At 39.2% G+C, this 17493-nt stretch overlaps 1 protein-coding gene across 2 annotated transcripts in view; it reads right to left on the bottom strand.

Annotated features, from left to right (window-relative positions):
• Window positions 1–325: 325 nt before the first annotated feature.
• The window catches only part of tmtc2b (transmembrane O-mannosyltransferase targeting cadherins 2b), an 81119-nt gene continuing 63951 nt past the window's right edge, over window positions 326–17493 (bottom strand). The window contains exons 8-12 of one of the 2 annotated variants that reach the window (XM_068312878.1): window positions 16533–16654; window positions 11717–11798; window positions 10377–10491; window positions 6275–6338; window positions 326–2527 (exon numbers count right to left, since the gene is read on the bottom strand). In XM_068312878.1, coding sequence (XP_068168979.1) covers window positions 2348–2527; window positions 6275–6338; window positions 10377–10491; window positions 11717–11798; window positions 16533–16654 — 563 coding nt within the window. In that variant the 3' untranslated portion in view covers window positions 326–2347. Of the gene's footprint in view, window positions 2528–6274; window positions 6441–10376; window positions 10492–11716; window positions 11799–16532; window positions 16655–17493 lie in introns of those variants that run through there. The other variant, XM_068312879.1, reaches the window with a different exon arrangement.

Below are 17493 nucleotides of genomic sequence, written 5' to 3'. Positions count from 1 at the left end.
ACTGTGTTACGCCTTCCATCTGGGAATTTTTAAATGTCTCCTTTGTAGTACAAACATGAAAGTATAGGACATCCATTTTAGTTGATTTTATGACACATTTTAGCAAATTTGCAGAGGGTAACTTTAAATGCCTTGTAAAATCTGTTCTGCAGCATGAAAGACCACCCCATTAAAAGTTAAAATTCCACGCCATTATTGAGAAAATCTGACTGAGAAATATAGAAGTTGTACTTGAGTGTGAAGGGAATGTGTGTTTTTGGATCCATACATTGAAATATAAATGCAGTGTACTTAAAGAAATGTTGAACAGGAACTGAAACAAAAGCAGATGACCATAAATTTATTGTTGTGAAAAAAAAACAAAAAACATTGGGAAGAGAAAGTCTATTCTGGCACATAGTTCATCTTTATATTACAAAAAGGAGACAAAAGCTACAAATCTTGATAATTTATACAAATACGAAAACTTTAAAAAATAAATCTTTAATTTAGTAAACGCTCTGTGAACAAGTTTCTGCAATTACCCATTGCTTGAGATCCCTGAGCAGAGACACAAAGTGAAACGCTTTTTTTTTTTTTACATCTTCGCTCAAGCAACAGCAGTTATTAGTGTTTGTTCATAAACACTTTGCATACACACAAACAGGAGTAAAAAAAAACTTTTTTGACGAGGGTGGTGTATGAAGTGTGGGGTAGGGGTGGAATTGGGAGTAATTTCCTAAACATACCACTAATGACATCACAATCAGAGGAGTGGTGACATCACTGTGAGTGGATTAGCTATTAAAACATTTTAACCTCCACTGTGGGTGATGCTCTATATTTTATAAAATCCACTAAATTTACTGTTTTTGCTGTTAAAACACAGTGCCAGCTGGTTCTGTTGCCAAGGTAACACAAATCAATAACTTAGAATTGTGGAGGTTTTGGTGGCTGAGGATAAACATATGATCACATATACTGTACATACTCTTTGTTGTGGGAAGGTGCCAATTCACTCACTGTTATGTTAACAATATACAAACAACAGATGTTAACAACACATATCTACAAAATGAGACCTTAAGACTGAGTTCTGACAACATGGGAAATACTTCTTGAGAGGAACCAAACAGTATCTGAAATAAAAGGCTGGTTAGTTTTTGTTTTTTTTGTCGGATGGTTTTCTTTATGCTGTACACAAAGCAGGTATATATTAGAATTAATTCATAAAATGAACAGTTTTATTCCAACAAAACAGGAGACGCTACAACACTTCCTTCAGACGTGCCTTGTCTGCGCATTATTCTGTGATGAGAAGGTGTGCATGGACTTAGCTTTTGTTTTTGGTAAGAAGAACTGTTACTGACAGTAAAACCATTGCTTGTGAAATCTTTAGGCGTGGGAGATTGTGTCACCAAAACTAACATAACTGACTCTGATTTCTGTGACTTCAACGGAAAGGTAGCTTAATATTTCCTGTGTAGTGCAGAATCAGATGTGGTGAAAACGCCCGTGTGTGCTACTGTACACTGTTAAAGAAGATTTCAAACCTTTAATATAAGGCAATATGATGTCTAATGAGGCCCATTGCCTATGTTTTAGAGTTTTCTTTACAAAACACATGGTATTCCACAAAATCCAGCCGTCACGGAGCAATTTAGGCTATTGTCCTACGATGGCTATCAATTTAAACTCCCTTTTTCAAGTTGATATTAGGACATCTTCTGCTAAAATGGTTTTGAAATGACGGTGCTAATTTCAGAAGTTCTTTAAGAACTGTATGTAATCTCGTTCGCAAACAAAGCAATCCAATGAGGATGTGAATGAATATTTTAGAGTTTTAAGCCTGATTTACAGTTAATGCTTTCGTAATTCTTCAGGTTCCTTTTTTTTCATCTTGAAATGTCTCAAACTTAATTAAATGACATTTTAAAATATATCAGAGTCTTTTCTCTCTTATATTTTATTTAACACTGCTCTGACAGTTTCTCATTGAAGAAACCGTAATTAATTACAAAACCGAAGGATGTCTGTACCTTAAGTTCAAGTGCTCTATAGTTAAGAAAGAAATAACAAAGAAAAAAAAGTGTTTCCTGTGAGCGCATTAAGTCTGTTCTAAAAAGTCCAAATACCATGTTGTGCCTGCCAAACTTTGAGCAATGCTTTTGAGGAAAGCTGCTGGCCTGAGGTGTATGCAGAACTCTGAAGTCTTTAGAGAGGCTGTGTGGCAAATCATGGTCTGTCTGAGCAAACATAGTTGGGTCTCGTCCATTTTTTATGGATGAAAAGAAGGAATAACAAGCTTGTTGGCTGTCCTTTCACCCAGGTCTGGATTGCAGATGGCAGGTGGACAGGCAGAGAGTACTCAGGGACTTGTGGTCCTCAGGCCCTGTTTCTCCATAATATTCCACAGCTTACGCAAGTTGGACTGGGTGATGGTATCGTCCGGTTTCAGTCGAAGTGCTCGGAGGTAATTGGCTTCAGCTTCTTGTAGTTTTCCGTTGAGGTGGAGGATTGCCCCCAAGTTCATTAAGGCTGCAGGATACTGAAACCATAACAGAACAAATTTGGGATGAGATCAGTTTAACATTGTGTTCCAGATACACCATCTTTTCTGACCAATAATTACAACACTACCCTTGTCTTGAGAAGTAAAAACACTAAGAACAGTGGATTAACATGGACAAATTGTGAGTCACTTAGAAACAGTTTGTTTAGACTCATTAATTATTTGATCAAAAATTCAAATTTTTACGTCAGAGGCCATGTCACCATGTCCGGTCTAGGCAAGTCATCAAGACTGACATGATCTTATTTGAGAAAGTCACACAAGAGAGTCATTTTGTCCTTTTGGGGGAACTGTTGTGAAAGCCCGTATGATCGTCTTGTGAGGCCGACAGCAGACCCTAACACACTACTGGTTCATGTTTGTCAGATCACAGACTTTGTTTGGAGTTTGGTAACCATGTCTGCTTTGTGTGTCTCTGTGTCTTGTCATGTCAGAGGGAGCAACCACTGCTTTGAAGTGGGTCTAGATGAATATATTATGTATTCCTATATTACAAGGGCAAAGGCATCATTAGTGTGACAGGCAGTGAGTAATGAGGACTTAAATAAAATAAAACTGTCCCTGGTGTAATCCTCATATGTACATGCAGTATCCAGGCCCAGGGCAGGGCCACATCTGATCTCCATTTGAGTGTGGAAAAGATGTTTAATTCTAAAGCAAAGCTACTGTTTTACAGCTTGAGACTATTGTAATTTCTGGTCTGTTCTGGAAACAAGGTTTGCATAAATAAAGCAGTCTTGGTGAAAGTACCTTTCATTGCACTGATTATGGCATCTTAAAATTTACCGAAGTACGGTTTCGCAAGACTTAATATCTTTTTATGAGCTATTGACTAATTTTCAGTGACGTTGTTACAAATAGAGGTTACTGTTTCTATAAATGTTTCACAACATCTGAGAATGTAATGAAAAAAGGTGAGGAAATGACAGCGTTTGTGAAAAGTAAGTGCATAAGAAAGATTCTAAAAACATAAAAATTAAGATTGAAAAATTTAATCTGAACACTTTATCTATCTACATGATTAATTAATTAACAAATAACACATTTTATATGAAAACTTTGTTTTGCATCTCATCCGCCAAAGATGGCTGTGAAAACCTCAACACTTGCTTCACATTTACTGTGTGTGAAGTTCATGCTGTGCATATTTAAGATTTGGATGAGAATACCTTTCAAGAGAAGCTGCCAAAACAACTGGAAACCGTTTGGGAGCCACTGGTCTCACACACTCACAAACCTCTCTGTACATCTCTTTTATCAGAGTCATGCTTTGATGAGTGATGCCCGAGTTTCAATGGGAACGATATGTGAAAATGCACTACTTCTCACGGGGAGAACGAAGCTGATGAATAATAATAATAAATCAAAGAGGCTCTAGAATGACTTTCCCCCCTCAACACACAAAACATATGCCTTTGGCCGAAGTCGATGCTGGCATTACTAACATTGTAACAGCTGCTTACCACTTAATTTTACCTTAGTCCAGCTATTGATATAATCAGTTGAAGTGGAATGTTTATAAAGAGCAAACCAAGAGAGACAAGAGGCTTATGAAGGCCTTCTAACATCCTCCAGGATTAATGGAGAATCAGGGCTTCACCTCATTACACTTGTACCAGAGGTTTGAAAGTTTTTTTTTTCTGTCCATGCAAAAGTTCTTCAACTCTCCCCTGTAGGCTCCCACTTCTCCTCACTAAAGCATTTCTTCTTTCTCCTACTTACAGACAGAAAACACTTTTGTGATTTATACCCCTACTCTGGCATTCTCCCTCATGCTTGCAACACTGTGTGAAATGCTCCCTTGTCAAAAGCTTTCATTTTTTCCCTCATTTCCTGCTGCTCTGCAGCCTCTTTGCCTTCCCTACCCTTCCCAAAATTGGCATGTAGTAGCAGAGGCAAGGCCAGATGTGGAGCATATTAGCCTAGACCGTAAAGCAACATATGCTATAAAGACTAAGAGTTAAAAATAAAGCTAGGTTGACCTGACCATAATGACGTCAGATTGGTATTTAAGGTAAAGAATCTATCTAGGAATGGGAAACTTCGGAAGGACAGATGTCATATGGCAGGGCGCAAAGATTAACCAAAGCAATCCAAGCATCCAATAGGATTTAGCTCATCTAGAGAGAGGGAATTGTAGGACTAATGGACAAAATCCTTTCAATGGAGGGAATTGTCCTCTCTCACTCAGAGCGAGCACACATATGTGCTTAATATAAAACTCCAGTGCCTTTGGAGAGTAGAGAGTCAAGCTGCAGTAAAGCATGAAATGACAAATGAAAATGGACAGGGTACACGGCTTAAGTCAAGTCACATCGGAAAGAACATAGGATAATGGTTAAGAAGACGGATGAAGATGCTAAATTAAACTGTGCCTCAACTGTAAGGAATACAAGAGAAAAAAGTGATGAAGGGCAAACAAGCTCCTCTGTGTTTGGATGTGAACCTTCAATGAGTGTTTGTAAAATTTACAGATGCCAAGTAACAAAAATGTGAAAGTTCCACAACTGGCCCTGAACATAGAAGCCTGAATAAGCAGACAGTTTCATGAGTCTTTTTCAGAAGTACATAGCCATTAGGTGGCAGCAGGCCAGTGGCATTTTCAATGTATTACCTGTCTCCTCTTAATAACCACCAGACTTAGTTGAACATGTGCTTTTGAGACATACAACTATCAAACTTAATTTGATACAATGTTATAGGTAGAGGTAGAGGTGTCCTATCCTGCACTTTTATGTGTGACTTAAAAAAAAAAAAAGTATTAGGAATTATTTGCCATGACTAGCGACCAAAGTGCATTGTGCTTCTTACAAAAAGCATTCTAGATAAAGAGACGGTAAACCTCAATATTATATGCTGTCAGACAAAACATATAAGAAAAACAAGATTGACTGGAATTTTGCTCAGGGTGAGTGCCATTTTTAACAACAAAAGGTCTGTGATACCCAGCACAATACAAGATAGGATGGAAAAAATTACATTTGAGGACAAAGATGACATTGATGAATATTTATGGAAATATTCCCCCAACTCGTGCATACAAAGGCATGTACGCAACTGTATCTATTCATTTGTGATGAAGGCAGCACATTATTTTCCCTTCACGTGGATTTAATAAGGTGTTGAATATAAACAGAAGTTTGGCAAGGGATAAATGTCACAAACAATGAAAACAACCAGAGATCAATTTCATGGTCTTTGTAAGAAAAATTCTATCCAAGTCAAAGCTCTTCTTTTGCCTTTTTGTTCGTCACTGTTTGTATACATCATGTCGTTTTTCTAAAAATTTTGAACCAAACCTAATTATCTGTAATGCATTATCCTGACATATTTTGATAATTAATCCTGAGGCCATTTTTTTCCCCTTGTCAAGACACAGGAAAAAACTAGGTGACCGCATGCCAAACATAATTCAGTCCCTCTGTAGACCTCACTTAAACAACTTGACCTCCTGTCAAAGTGCTCCAAGATTGGACCCCATTCATTTTCAAGACGCAGTCTCCTGCTGGAGTGTTATTGTCATTACTCTTTTCAATGTACTTACTCCAGCCGGCCCTTTGAAGGTGGTGATGGATGTCACATAAACAAACTTCTGAGTAAAAACCCCACCCCTCATTTTAATGTGATGCAAACCGGGAAGTAAGCCACCCAAACCGTGAGTGCATAGTATGTTTGAAGATAAATGGTAATGGTTGATGATTGGTTAGTGGTGCTCATACTCACATTGGGTCTAAGGCTTGCAGCTTGTCCGTAATACTTCTCGGCTGCCTCATTTAGGCTGGCTTGTCTGCAAAGGGAAAACAGGGAGAGGCAACCATTACTCATCTTTATTGCTGCTGGCTCCGGATGAGGCCTCGAACTCTGCAAGTTTAGTGGCGTTCAGGGGTCACTGAGAAAATAACACAAGGGAACAGCATGAGGGATGAGTGAGACTAAACCAATCACCTTTAGGTTTCTCGTTCGATAGCATCTTTCACTCGATAACATCTGAGAAGTGCACAGCACGCACTTTCTGCTTTAATTGAACCTTGAGGTTACAACATTTGGTGTATTGGGTACTTCAAGAAAACCAATTCATGAAGCAAGGCTGATCAGGAATATTCACACTACATTTCTCTCTAAAGCATATGGAGGAGATTATGCTCTTATATGCTACATGGACGCAGAGACAGAAAGGGTATGAAAACTGTGTGTGAGCAAATCTAATCATATGCCACACTGTGACAACAGAGGTTTTGAACACGACTGTCCCATGTAATGGTTCTTATCTTTTCATTTCATTTTCCCCATTCTACTTACAGCTACACATAAACATGGGGCTTACGTGCCACAATACACTTCCTGTTACTAATATTCAGGTTCCCTAGAAATCATCTTAGCGCCTGAAGCTGCATGCTCCTCAATGATGGTAACAATTGTCTCATTGCTAACAATCTTATTTTCCCAAAGTCAAGGAAAGAGTCAATGATGGCCGCTGTAGAGCCCCTCAGTCAGACTGATCAAAGGAAGCCAGGATGTTTGAACCACAGATTCATTTAGGCTGTCACATCCTATTAAAGGATCATCATCCATACGGTTGCAGATAAAAGGCAAGCTTTAATTTCAGGATGACTGGGCCAGTGGCCTAAGTAAACACAGGGCATTTATATTTGGGTTGAGGGACACAGTCATATGTGTTCCAATGTTTTTTAATTTATTATTAAATGACCAGCTGTTTCCAGGTTTAACATTTAAAACCCTTTTATGTAAAGTCTGGTAAAAACAAATTTGAAAAAAATTTTCTTTCTGACTTCAAAGTCACCAGACATTGTGAATCATGTGTGGTTACTTTAGAACTCCAGTGGCTTTTACCTATCATCATAATTAAGAATCAATCAGCAATGTCAGACTAGTAGTCATGAAACAGTGAAACACTAATATGCTGATATGCAGAAGATGTTTTCATCTTGATGTAGTGTTTTAATGTGCTAACATTTGCTAATTAGCACTAAATAAAAAAGTACAGCTAGGAATGTCAGATTTTCCAGGTATAAAGACAAATGTTTTGTTTGTCTATTTGAAGCAGGTGGAGAGTAAAAAGATCCGTCATGTTACAATCCATTCCATTAATGAGACATTTGACCTGTTAAAAATATCAACCTCAATGTTGAACATATAAAAAAAAACTTGTGTCTATAGGTTTTATCCTCTGGGAACCAAGAATTTACAATTTTTAGTGATAATCTTCCTGCTAGTTCTTGATTAAAGTTTCCTATACTTAACTACTTACAGTCTCACTGCTTATTTTTGGTACAACTAAATTTGTCTTGATTTCTTCCAAAGAGGCATTCTACATTCCAGAGCCAATCCAGGCACCGATTTGACCGATTCGAGTTGCTGAATTTGTCTTGAGGTTATAAATGTGGGTTACATGTCCAGCCATAACCATATGTTTTTTTTTGCCAGTGTAATATTTCCAAAGCACACCCTTAAAAGGACTAATTTAAATCAATAATATCATTATCACATTTCTAAACACATTATCACAGGAGAACAGATCTGCCACACAACTGCTGATGGAACATCGGAGCCTAACAGCGCTGTGACTGCGGGTTCTGACAGTACTATGGAGGCCAAGATTATAAACCGCTGCCTGGGTTTGACCTGAGAAGGAGTCAGCTTGAGGCTACATGAGCCCAGGAATAAAGAAGGGAATGATGGGAAGTATGGGATCAGAAAAAATAAAATCCCTCAAGAGAAAAATATTTCATGTCAGCAACTCAACCAACCTCTTCCCTTGACATCATTTTGTCTAAAAATGGCTTAGTAACTCAAGTCATGTACAAATCCCAGCGCTGACACGCACTGATCGCAAGTATACATAGTTGGACACTAATCACTGAATGAACAAATTACATTTCAACAACAGTCAGATATTTGGGGTGAAACCACAGCTACCCCATTTGTCATGGGCACAAAAATTAAATTCAGGTTTTTCTCTGTTAAAGTGCTACACTGGATGCAAATACATATCCTAAAGGTGGTATCATATTTGCATTACACCCAATGTAATGTACAACCAACATTTATTTTATTAACATTATAGGATTATCAGTTTAAAACAATTTATACACTTGGAAATGGGAAAAGCAAAATATGCCCAAATTGGCATACCTAATATCATGACATGGTAGTAATATGTATGTATGGTTTACTGGGATATTATAGAAAACACATGGTTTTGACCTATGAAGTCAACTTTGAATGAATGATCTGCTTTTTTTGTTTAATATAGAGATTTGTTCCCCCCCCGCTGGCTGTGAATAACTATGTCTTTAAATTAGTATATGATGGGAGATACTGAACTACCATATCCCCACTGGCCTCATCATTAACCAACCAGTCCTGTCTGTCATTGACTCTATAAACTAGTGTTAGTATGAAGATATATTTGAAAGGAGGCAGGAGGAAATTATTAGTTTAAAGGCAAAATGCTCAAAAACCAAGTGCCCATGAGAGCAATAAAAAGCATTTGCACATCAGAAAGTATCAGCCCCTCCTTTTAATCTCCACTTGTGTCCCAAATAACCAGGTTTTCCATATCTGCTTCCAAGACAAACATGGAAAGAAGTTGAGCTCCAGAGAAGTGAGACCCCATGCCAAGCAGGCGGAGGAAAGTTTGACCCCAAGTGCTTTATGCCCTCTTGAGCTGCCAAGGGTCTGGACCGTGAAGGGGGCTCACAATACTGAAAACCGTTGGTGAAGACTACCCTGTGTGATCAGACTGGTGGGGGGGTGGGGGGGTCTATGTATAAAGCAACCAGGTAAAATTCTTACCCAGAGTTGTGCAACAATGTATTACCCTTTGGTAAATATCATTAATGTCAGAAACACCTGATTTCCCATTCTTAAAGGCACAAATACAAGGTTGATCTGAAGTATTTCTGCCTTGGTTTGTCATAATTACTCTCAGAGTGATGACTCTCAACCTAAAGACCCCGTTTTTACTTGAAGTTGTTTTCTATTCGACCAATAATTTAATGCGAAAATAGATCTTTTCCACTGCTTCCAGGACTTTCAAGACCTAACTAGCTAGCTGCTGGCTGTGGCTTCATGAATTATAGTTTTTAGTTATAGTTATAGATTTAGTTATAGATAGTTTCTCACCTAAATTTGTGCATTTCACAAAACACAATACTATTCGTTTAAAGATGGTCATAATTTAGAGGATAGCGGTAATCTAACTCCTGGGTGACTCATTACTGTATATTTAAAGCAGGATCATTCTAAACTCAGCTGGGGTAGTTGATTTAAACATTGTGAATTGGCACACTACTGTATTTACAAATTCTGAAGCATGGTGTGTGTTCAAGAGCACAATAGTTTGTGAGCTACAAAAGCTTTGCTGCCCAGGGTTGTCTGCTGAAGTGTTGCTTTGGAAGCCTACTTTCAATTATGAGCCAGGGCCAGCAGAAAAGAGTGAGACAGTGTGAGAGAGGTAAAGTAAGTGTGAGTTAGCATATGAAGATATATAGCTGCACAGCACGCTTAATAAAATCAACAGTTTCAGCCCGGCACTGCAGTCAGAGAAGAGGATTACAAAGCAGGGCCAAGTAAATCATACTGGCTGAGGAGTAATGTAAGCCCCTGGATGAAGCATACAGACAGTAGACCTCCCTCTCACATACTCAGCAACCTTTTTATACAGCCATGAAAACCTGTGACACGCCCATCTCAGCTACAAAGAATGAAATATATTCGGTGTCTTTGTACTGAGTTGGGTTTGGAAATAATCAAAAGAAAAACAAAACAAAAAACCAACAACCCTGACTAATCAAACACTCACCTGAGCATGTGAGCTGCACTGAAGACCACATCAAACTCCCCGCTGTCAAGGCGTGCGGCTTTCTCCGCCATCTCAGCAGCTTCTAGCAGCCGCGTCTCTTCCAACAAAAACTGACCTGGTAGGGCAGGAGAGAACAGGTCTACTGTTAAAATGCAGAGGGATCCCCACAGAGGCTTAAAGGGGATAAAGTCCATAAAGTGTCGCGTTGGACCTTGATGGAACAGCCTTCTCAGCCCGTGAAACACTAGCTCCCATCACAATGCACCATCTCTCTTTGGCCATCACTCAGACCAATTTGTTCACATTAGACAACCTTGACGGATCGATTTCTTTAAAATGAAAATGTTTCTCATGGGAGGTTTGTGTCTTATGTATTATGTATGTAGCTGTTTTGTCTGTGGACTTGGAAAGACATTGGATTGTAGAAGCCTGCAAGACCAACAACCGAGAGTGGACCCCATGGTAAGGGCCAGGTTTACAGAGGAATTAATACCCTGTTGACTTTGGCTGGCTCCACTACTGTACCATACTAAACCACTACATGAACCTACACATCTTTTATTCAACAGCCGTGGATAGAACTAAAGCCAAGAATACAGATTTGAGGTCAGACACAGATATTAAGTGAGATTTCTTATGATGATATAATGGAAAAATAAAGAGAAACACATGAAATCTATGAACAAATTACAAATTAAACTTCAACTTCATCAAATTAACATTTTGTTGGGTGCCAAGATGTAAAATGTGAATTTAGCAGTACCTGCTCAGACTGACATATAGCGTGGGTCTTTTTCTTTAGTCATTTATCAGCTACACGTCAATAACTTGATTTTTGCATCTGCAACTACTCTTTGTGTGAATCAATATCATTCATCTCAATTTTAGCAAAGTTCCTAACCTTTAAAAGTGTCACCTTAGACACAGAAAATGCAACGTGGTGTATTGATCACTTTAAATGTCAAATTCAAGCTGGTGCAATGATAGCGAGGAGCTGACAGGTCAATTCCAGATAAAAAACTCTACGGAAAGACAGGCAAAATATGAGAAACATTGACATTGTCATGTTCAGTATTTCTGTAAAATCAAAGAGGGGAAGTTATCACCCCTTCTTCCACATACAGAGTGAGGTTGTCGTTGACATAAGTAAGAATGATTGGGAAAACGTCAGCCAATGACCTGACAAGGTGTATGTTCCCGCTTCAGTGCACACGAGTGAGGCCATATATATTGATTTGAGTGTTCAACACATGTGTTTAATGGTCAAATCATATATTAGAACATGTAAGAACCAAGTCAGGATATGCCAAATTGAGAGTTAAAAAAATTAAAATGCTTACCATAATGCATGTAACAGTTTCCCTTTGTGGGATCGAGTTGGATGGCTTTCAGGAAGTACCTCTCCGCTTCTGTTTTCTGGCCCTGCAAGGGACGGATTACATAGTTTCATTATTGTTTCAACTGCTCCTCAAAACTAGTCATTATAAAAACACTACACTGGACTAAAGGACTAAAATACCTCTGTGTAAACCGAATGCCCCTGTCCAAACCGCAGGCCTACTTTAACTATAAATCTTAATAAATAGGCAGATGACCTGTGAGAGCAGTTCTTTAAAGCGCACGTCATTCTGTCAAAGTGCACACTGCATGATACTGTTGACCAGATGGGGCAAAGCCTCATTCATTACAGTCTTTTATCTATGCAAATAACACTTCCAGATTCCAACCGCAAATGGTCGGTGTGTGGCCCAACCACTTTGAGGGAAGACAGACAGCAGTGGATGGAAATGGAGCGGGAGGAGGTTGTGGTGAAAAGGAGATTGAAAAGGAGAGGAAAGAGAGTGAATGAGAACGTGATAATGCTTCTATGGGGATAATTTGTTAGAATAAGCACACAGGTGTGTGGCGCATACACACTGATTTGTCTAATTGTGTGTTCAGTGTTGTTCTAGCCTATAGAGAACTTAAAGAATCAACACTGGGAGACTAAGCGTAGCACGATGAGGAAACACATCGCTGACTCTTTGTGGACCTCAAGAGTTCCCTCAGGTGCTTTTCAATGTGAGATTAACCAATCAGACTGGAAACAGAACAAAGCAGCTGGCCAATGGAAGTGCCACGTGGGACTTTTACAACTCCATGCTTGTATTCAGGGACCAGACACCATCTGATCAGCAATTAACTGTGTGCACTCATTTGTAAAAGCTGATGCTTCAACGTCAGCCACCACTGGCATGTATTTCATTAAAATATAGTGCACCTAAATGTTGGAATTGGAATCGTACCAAGAGGTAAAAGTCATCAGAAAGGATGTAGAAATATACAAATTAAACAAACAACTTCAGTTTGTTTAAACAGAAGAATGGGCTCCAATTCAGTGCACCATTAAGGACTAAAGGATGGGTAAAAGTACACATTTTCACAAAGCTGTGGATTCAATAAATACAGAATCTTTTAAAGTAAATACAATAGAAGTGTTTGCCTTGATGGTGTTGAAAGTGAAGCCTGTGTTAAGTATATGTTTAACAGAGTTGATAGTGTCTAAATACCGTTCACAATTCCTCTCTGAAAAGAATAATATCTGTGTGATTTCACACTCCAATTCACAGATGTAGAAATGTTTATGCTTGATGTCCAGCTGGTTCTGTAACGACACGGGGCTGGGGCTGTTTATTAAACTTCAGAATTAAGCTTGCTCACACTCGATTATGACATGTTAATGGATTCCATGTTCAGAGTAAGCTGCATGGATGTTAAGGGCTAAGAACTCATGAAAGAAACAAGTTACTCATTTGTCATTGTTTTATTATTCAACTCTTCACATTTTTGGAATTATAAGCCTGGTGTAGGTAAAGAGAGCAAAGTGAATGATTAAAAAGAGAAATGTCTCGAATCTTTGTTCGGGTCTCAATTTTAGTGTATGCAGAGAATACGAGTCCACAGCCGCGCAGGGATCACAAAGTGGTATGTTACCATTAGCAACATTTGCTAAAACAAAAGCCGAGGTATATTGAGAGGTGTGTGGAAAATGAACAGCATCTGTTTGACATTCATGCTGATGCCATACGGTGGAGTAATGATGTGGGCAGCGATTGTGAAAGCAAACTAGATTTTTCTCAGTCACACATAAGACTTACTGAGTGGAATTGCATTTTTGACAGCTTGTTTGTAGCCCATTTTTCTTCCTAAAGAGAACCTATAAGCTGACAAAATAAAAAATAACTGCTGAATGCGACATGAATACTAATGGAAGGAGAACTGACAAAAAATGAGGATCAGTGGAAACCACAGGCAGTCTCCATGCAGCACATTCAAAATCCGAGGGCATGAGTGCTCCTTTTGCACCACTCATAAAAAATACAGTCATTCTAATCAATTATATCTAATTCTAATTCCCTTTTTTAACCTCCTTCTTGACACACACACACACACACACACACACACACACACACACACACACACACACACACATACACACACACACACACACACACACACACACACACACACACACTCACACACACACACACACACACACACACACACACACACACACACACATACACACACACATTGAATTTGGTGATGCATGCCTCACACATTTAAATCTCCTGATAATCTCAGATGAACTGTGGTTCTGTGGATGGGAAGGTGAATATGAATTAAGAATCAGTCTTACATTCTGTTCTGTAAGTCAAAGAAGCGATGAATACGTGACAATCCAATATTGCAAGCACCAACACAGTCATGTCTGGCTTTGACCTGCTCTGTTTAGAAGAGATATTGAAACACATCCTGGTTTCTGGTGGTATAGCTGAGGTGTGAAGGGGTCAGTGCAGTGTGAAGGCGATAGATTAACTCTCTCTCCCTCCCCCATTTTGTTCGTCCCTCTCCCACAAATCACACACATCTCTTTGCACTCTGTAACTCAACTTCCAGTTCAGCTCTACCATCCTCTCCTCAGCCTTTTCTCACCCTTCTGCATAACCTTATCTTGCTATCTACCTCTCCCTTGGAGATCTGAACCTCAAGACCCTTGACATCGCCTGAATTGTCTTCATCACTCACAGAGGTGCTGCAGGGGGGTTTAGAGATACAGAGGCTACAGCGACAACAGGAAGAACTCAGATGAAACTGTATCTTTACTCAAATTTCACTTAAATTTTTTGTCTTTGATAAAGAGGTGCTAAATGTGTTCCTAGCCTGAAGCCATTATTTGTAGGATCACAGGGGTACAAATCCCGTCTATCATAAGCCTTTTTTAGACAGGCGCTGCACAACATCACGGAAACGAACCCCCTCTTCACTGTGACACCTTTAATCAAACTGGGCCAGATAAGGTATCATATCATCACCTTGGTGTGTGCCTTTACACTTTACAACATCAAAACCATTCCGGAAAACACCGGAGCACTCGATGCATACAGATGCCTGTTTCTGTGCTGTCCTGAGGCATCAAAAAGGTGTAACAAACTGACGCCCAATCACACCTCCATTGTGTTCAAACACACATCAGGGGGAATAAGGCCAGAACAGGCGTAGAATGGAAACGCTGTCTGAATGGGACTACTACAACAATGTCTACACTTTGTAGACAAGTATTCCAGATTGAGATCCACTTTCCACAATCAATGAGACCTTTCTGAAACAAAATGCACTCCTGTTTGTGGCCCACTGCATTCTTCATCAAATCTAACAAGTCTTAAGTCTCCTTTAGAGAATAGTTTTGTTCCCATTGACTACCTTTGCTGAAAGTAAGACACTTTTAGATGTTCGGTGGCTTTTGTACCGTGAGGAAGTCATGTCACATTAACAAGCAGCTTTTGTCAATGTTGTCAGATGAGCTATTATTTAAGCTGACCACCGATCCAATGGGGAAATCAATCTAGTGTGGTGCTGGAGCTTGATTTAAGTTAAACACACAATGATCTACAATACCAAGACCTCTTCATTGAGGACACACTGTGTATTGATACTATTGACCCAGACACGGATGACATTCATAATTTCCAAAGCAAATCAACAAATCAAGTACAATTTTTTGTGTACTTGCATGACAGAAGTTACTAAGCTTGCCCAACCGCATCAGTTCTCAATTATTCTATTTTAACAGATGAAGCTGATTAACACCCAGCTGTTTCCAAGCTGGGTGCTCATCAGCTTCCAGTGAAAACTATATACTGTATATATTTTCCTTCAAGATATGACAGTTAATCTCTTCATGTTACTCCTTGCAAGAAGCCAAATACACATATTTCCAGAAGCAATAAAGCTTGATGTGTGTTGACGAAAGATGGACACAAATGTTCAGGAAGATTCTTTCCAGCAAGCTTAGGTGAATAATTCTTGTGTAAAGTTTTTGAACATGTCACTTGTGACTCACAAAACACAAATTTTGGCGAGAAAAGGAGTTTTCATAAAGGAAATGAACAGGGACAGGTCTCGGCAGACTCAAACTTACTAGTTCCAACTGTTCCAAAGGGCCTCAGGCATTTGAACATGTTAACTCCCTTCAGAGTCCAGCGCGTTTATTTTTCTTCTCACAGTCCTTTTCAGCTCTAACAGCTCCTCAGTCAGCCACAACCCCAAAGCACCTATCTATGATCTGTAAGAGATGACTGTTTGACCTAAACACATGGCCACAATCTCTGAAAACGTCTTCTGAGACCTTCCCCAGAGAGCAGTTCCCTTCGTCATTAAAACACAGGTCAGCTTTGTAACCATGAGAGGATATTACCTCTGCTGTCCTGGAAAGCACTGGTCAAATTAAGAATTGATTATAGTGAATACAGTTATGTAGTGTTGTAAACGAACCAACTGCCTGATATCTGTGTAGCAGTAGATGGCTTTTATATGGAAAGAAAGACGACAAGCAGCTTAAGATTTCTAATTAACAAGGCCTATTCCCATGACAGTTCCAATGTGTTCACCTTCCTTTGTTGTTCTCTCATCATCACTTTTGCTTATCTTTACTCTCTCACATACACAGTATTGCTTCAAAGAGTTATACAATAGGACAACAATATCAATAACATCACATAACAATCACAGTTCTATCTGTTTCTGTGTGGTATCTTAACCAAGACTTTACCCCGTATATTATTATACTGTATATAATCATAGTGCTTCAATCAGGATGATGGCACAAAATCTTACCGTCATAGCCAGGAGTTTGCCGTAAGTGAGGTGTGCAGGAATGTGGTCCGGTTTGGCTCGCAGGGATTCTCTGTACCAGTGTTCAGCTTCAGTCAGTTTGTTCAGTCTTATGTAGGCCTCTCCTGTGAGGGGTAAATGATGGAGTCAGAAGTGAAGCTGTCAGAGGTTAAGACATCACACATCTTCTACTTGTTCAGCTGAGGGTTTCCATGACAGCAAGGCAAGGCCTCAGTCCATTGCGTCATTAAATCTAGCCCTGAATCCTGTGTTGTTTTTGTGTTTTTCTTATGTCAAATTCAGCGGTTATTGTCTTATCAGTCTGTACCCACTACCCTATAAGTAATGAACCTTTTAACAAAAATGACCTAGAGTTCAGTGGATTAATAGAGAACAAAGTCCATCACTGCTTGATCTGACAGACATCATTTGATACCCTCCCCCGCCCCCACCAGTTCTAATCCTCTGACAGCACCTGCAAAAACAATAAGCTCTCTGTCACAGCCATCTGATAACACTTGAATTATTACAAGAATTTAGTTCAGCTGACAGCTGGACATACCATCATTAAAATTAACATTCTAGCATATAAAGAGGAAAGAGCGTATTGTTCAACTCACACCTCTGTTTGATAAAAATGATTTAGTGGACAAGAAAGACTGGATCCTTAATCCCATGGGGGTGGACAAACTGTGATAAGCAACAGGTTAAATGGGCCGCATACATTTTAACACAAAGCATGTAAAAGACATCAAATGATGACTTAAACTTCCTTTTACTTTGAAAAGGAAAATCACTAGACTTAAGACCATTCCCATGAGATGTAAGGCAATACATGAGAATATGTTTTCAAGATCATATCCCTCGGGACAGCCTTAAGCTTTAGCGATGGAAATCCAAGCTATTGCAGCTACATAAAAAAAAGTCCTTATCAACAGCTGACATCAAATAAAACAAAATAGAG

The sequence above is a fragment of the Antennarius striatus genome, chromosome 4 (genome assembly GCF_040054535.1).
Source record: "Antennarius striatus isolate MH-2024 chromosome 4, ASM4005453v1, whole genome shotgun sequence".
Lineage (NCBI taxonomy): Eukaryota > Metazoa > Chordata > Actinopteri > Lophiiformes > Antennariidae > Antennarius > Antennarius striatus.
Note: the sequence above shows the minus strand (reverse complement) of the source record. Positions and strands in the feature narration are given on the sequence as shown.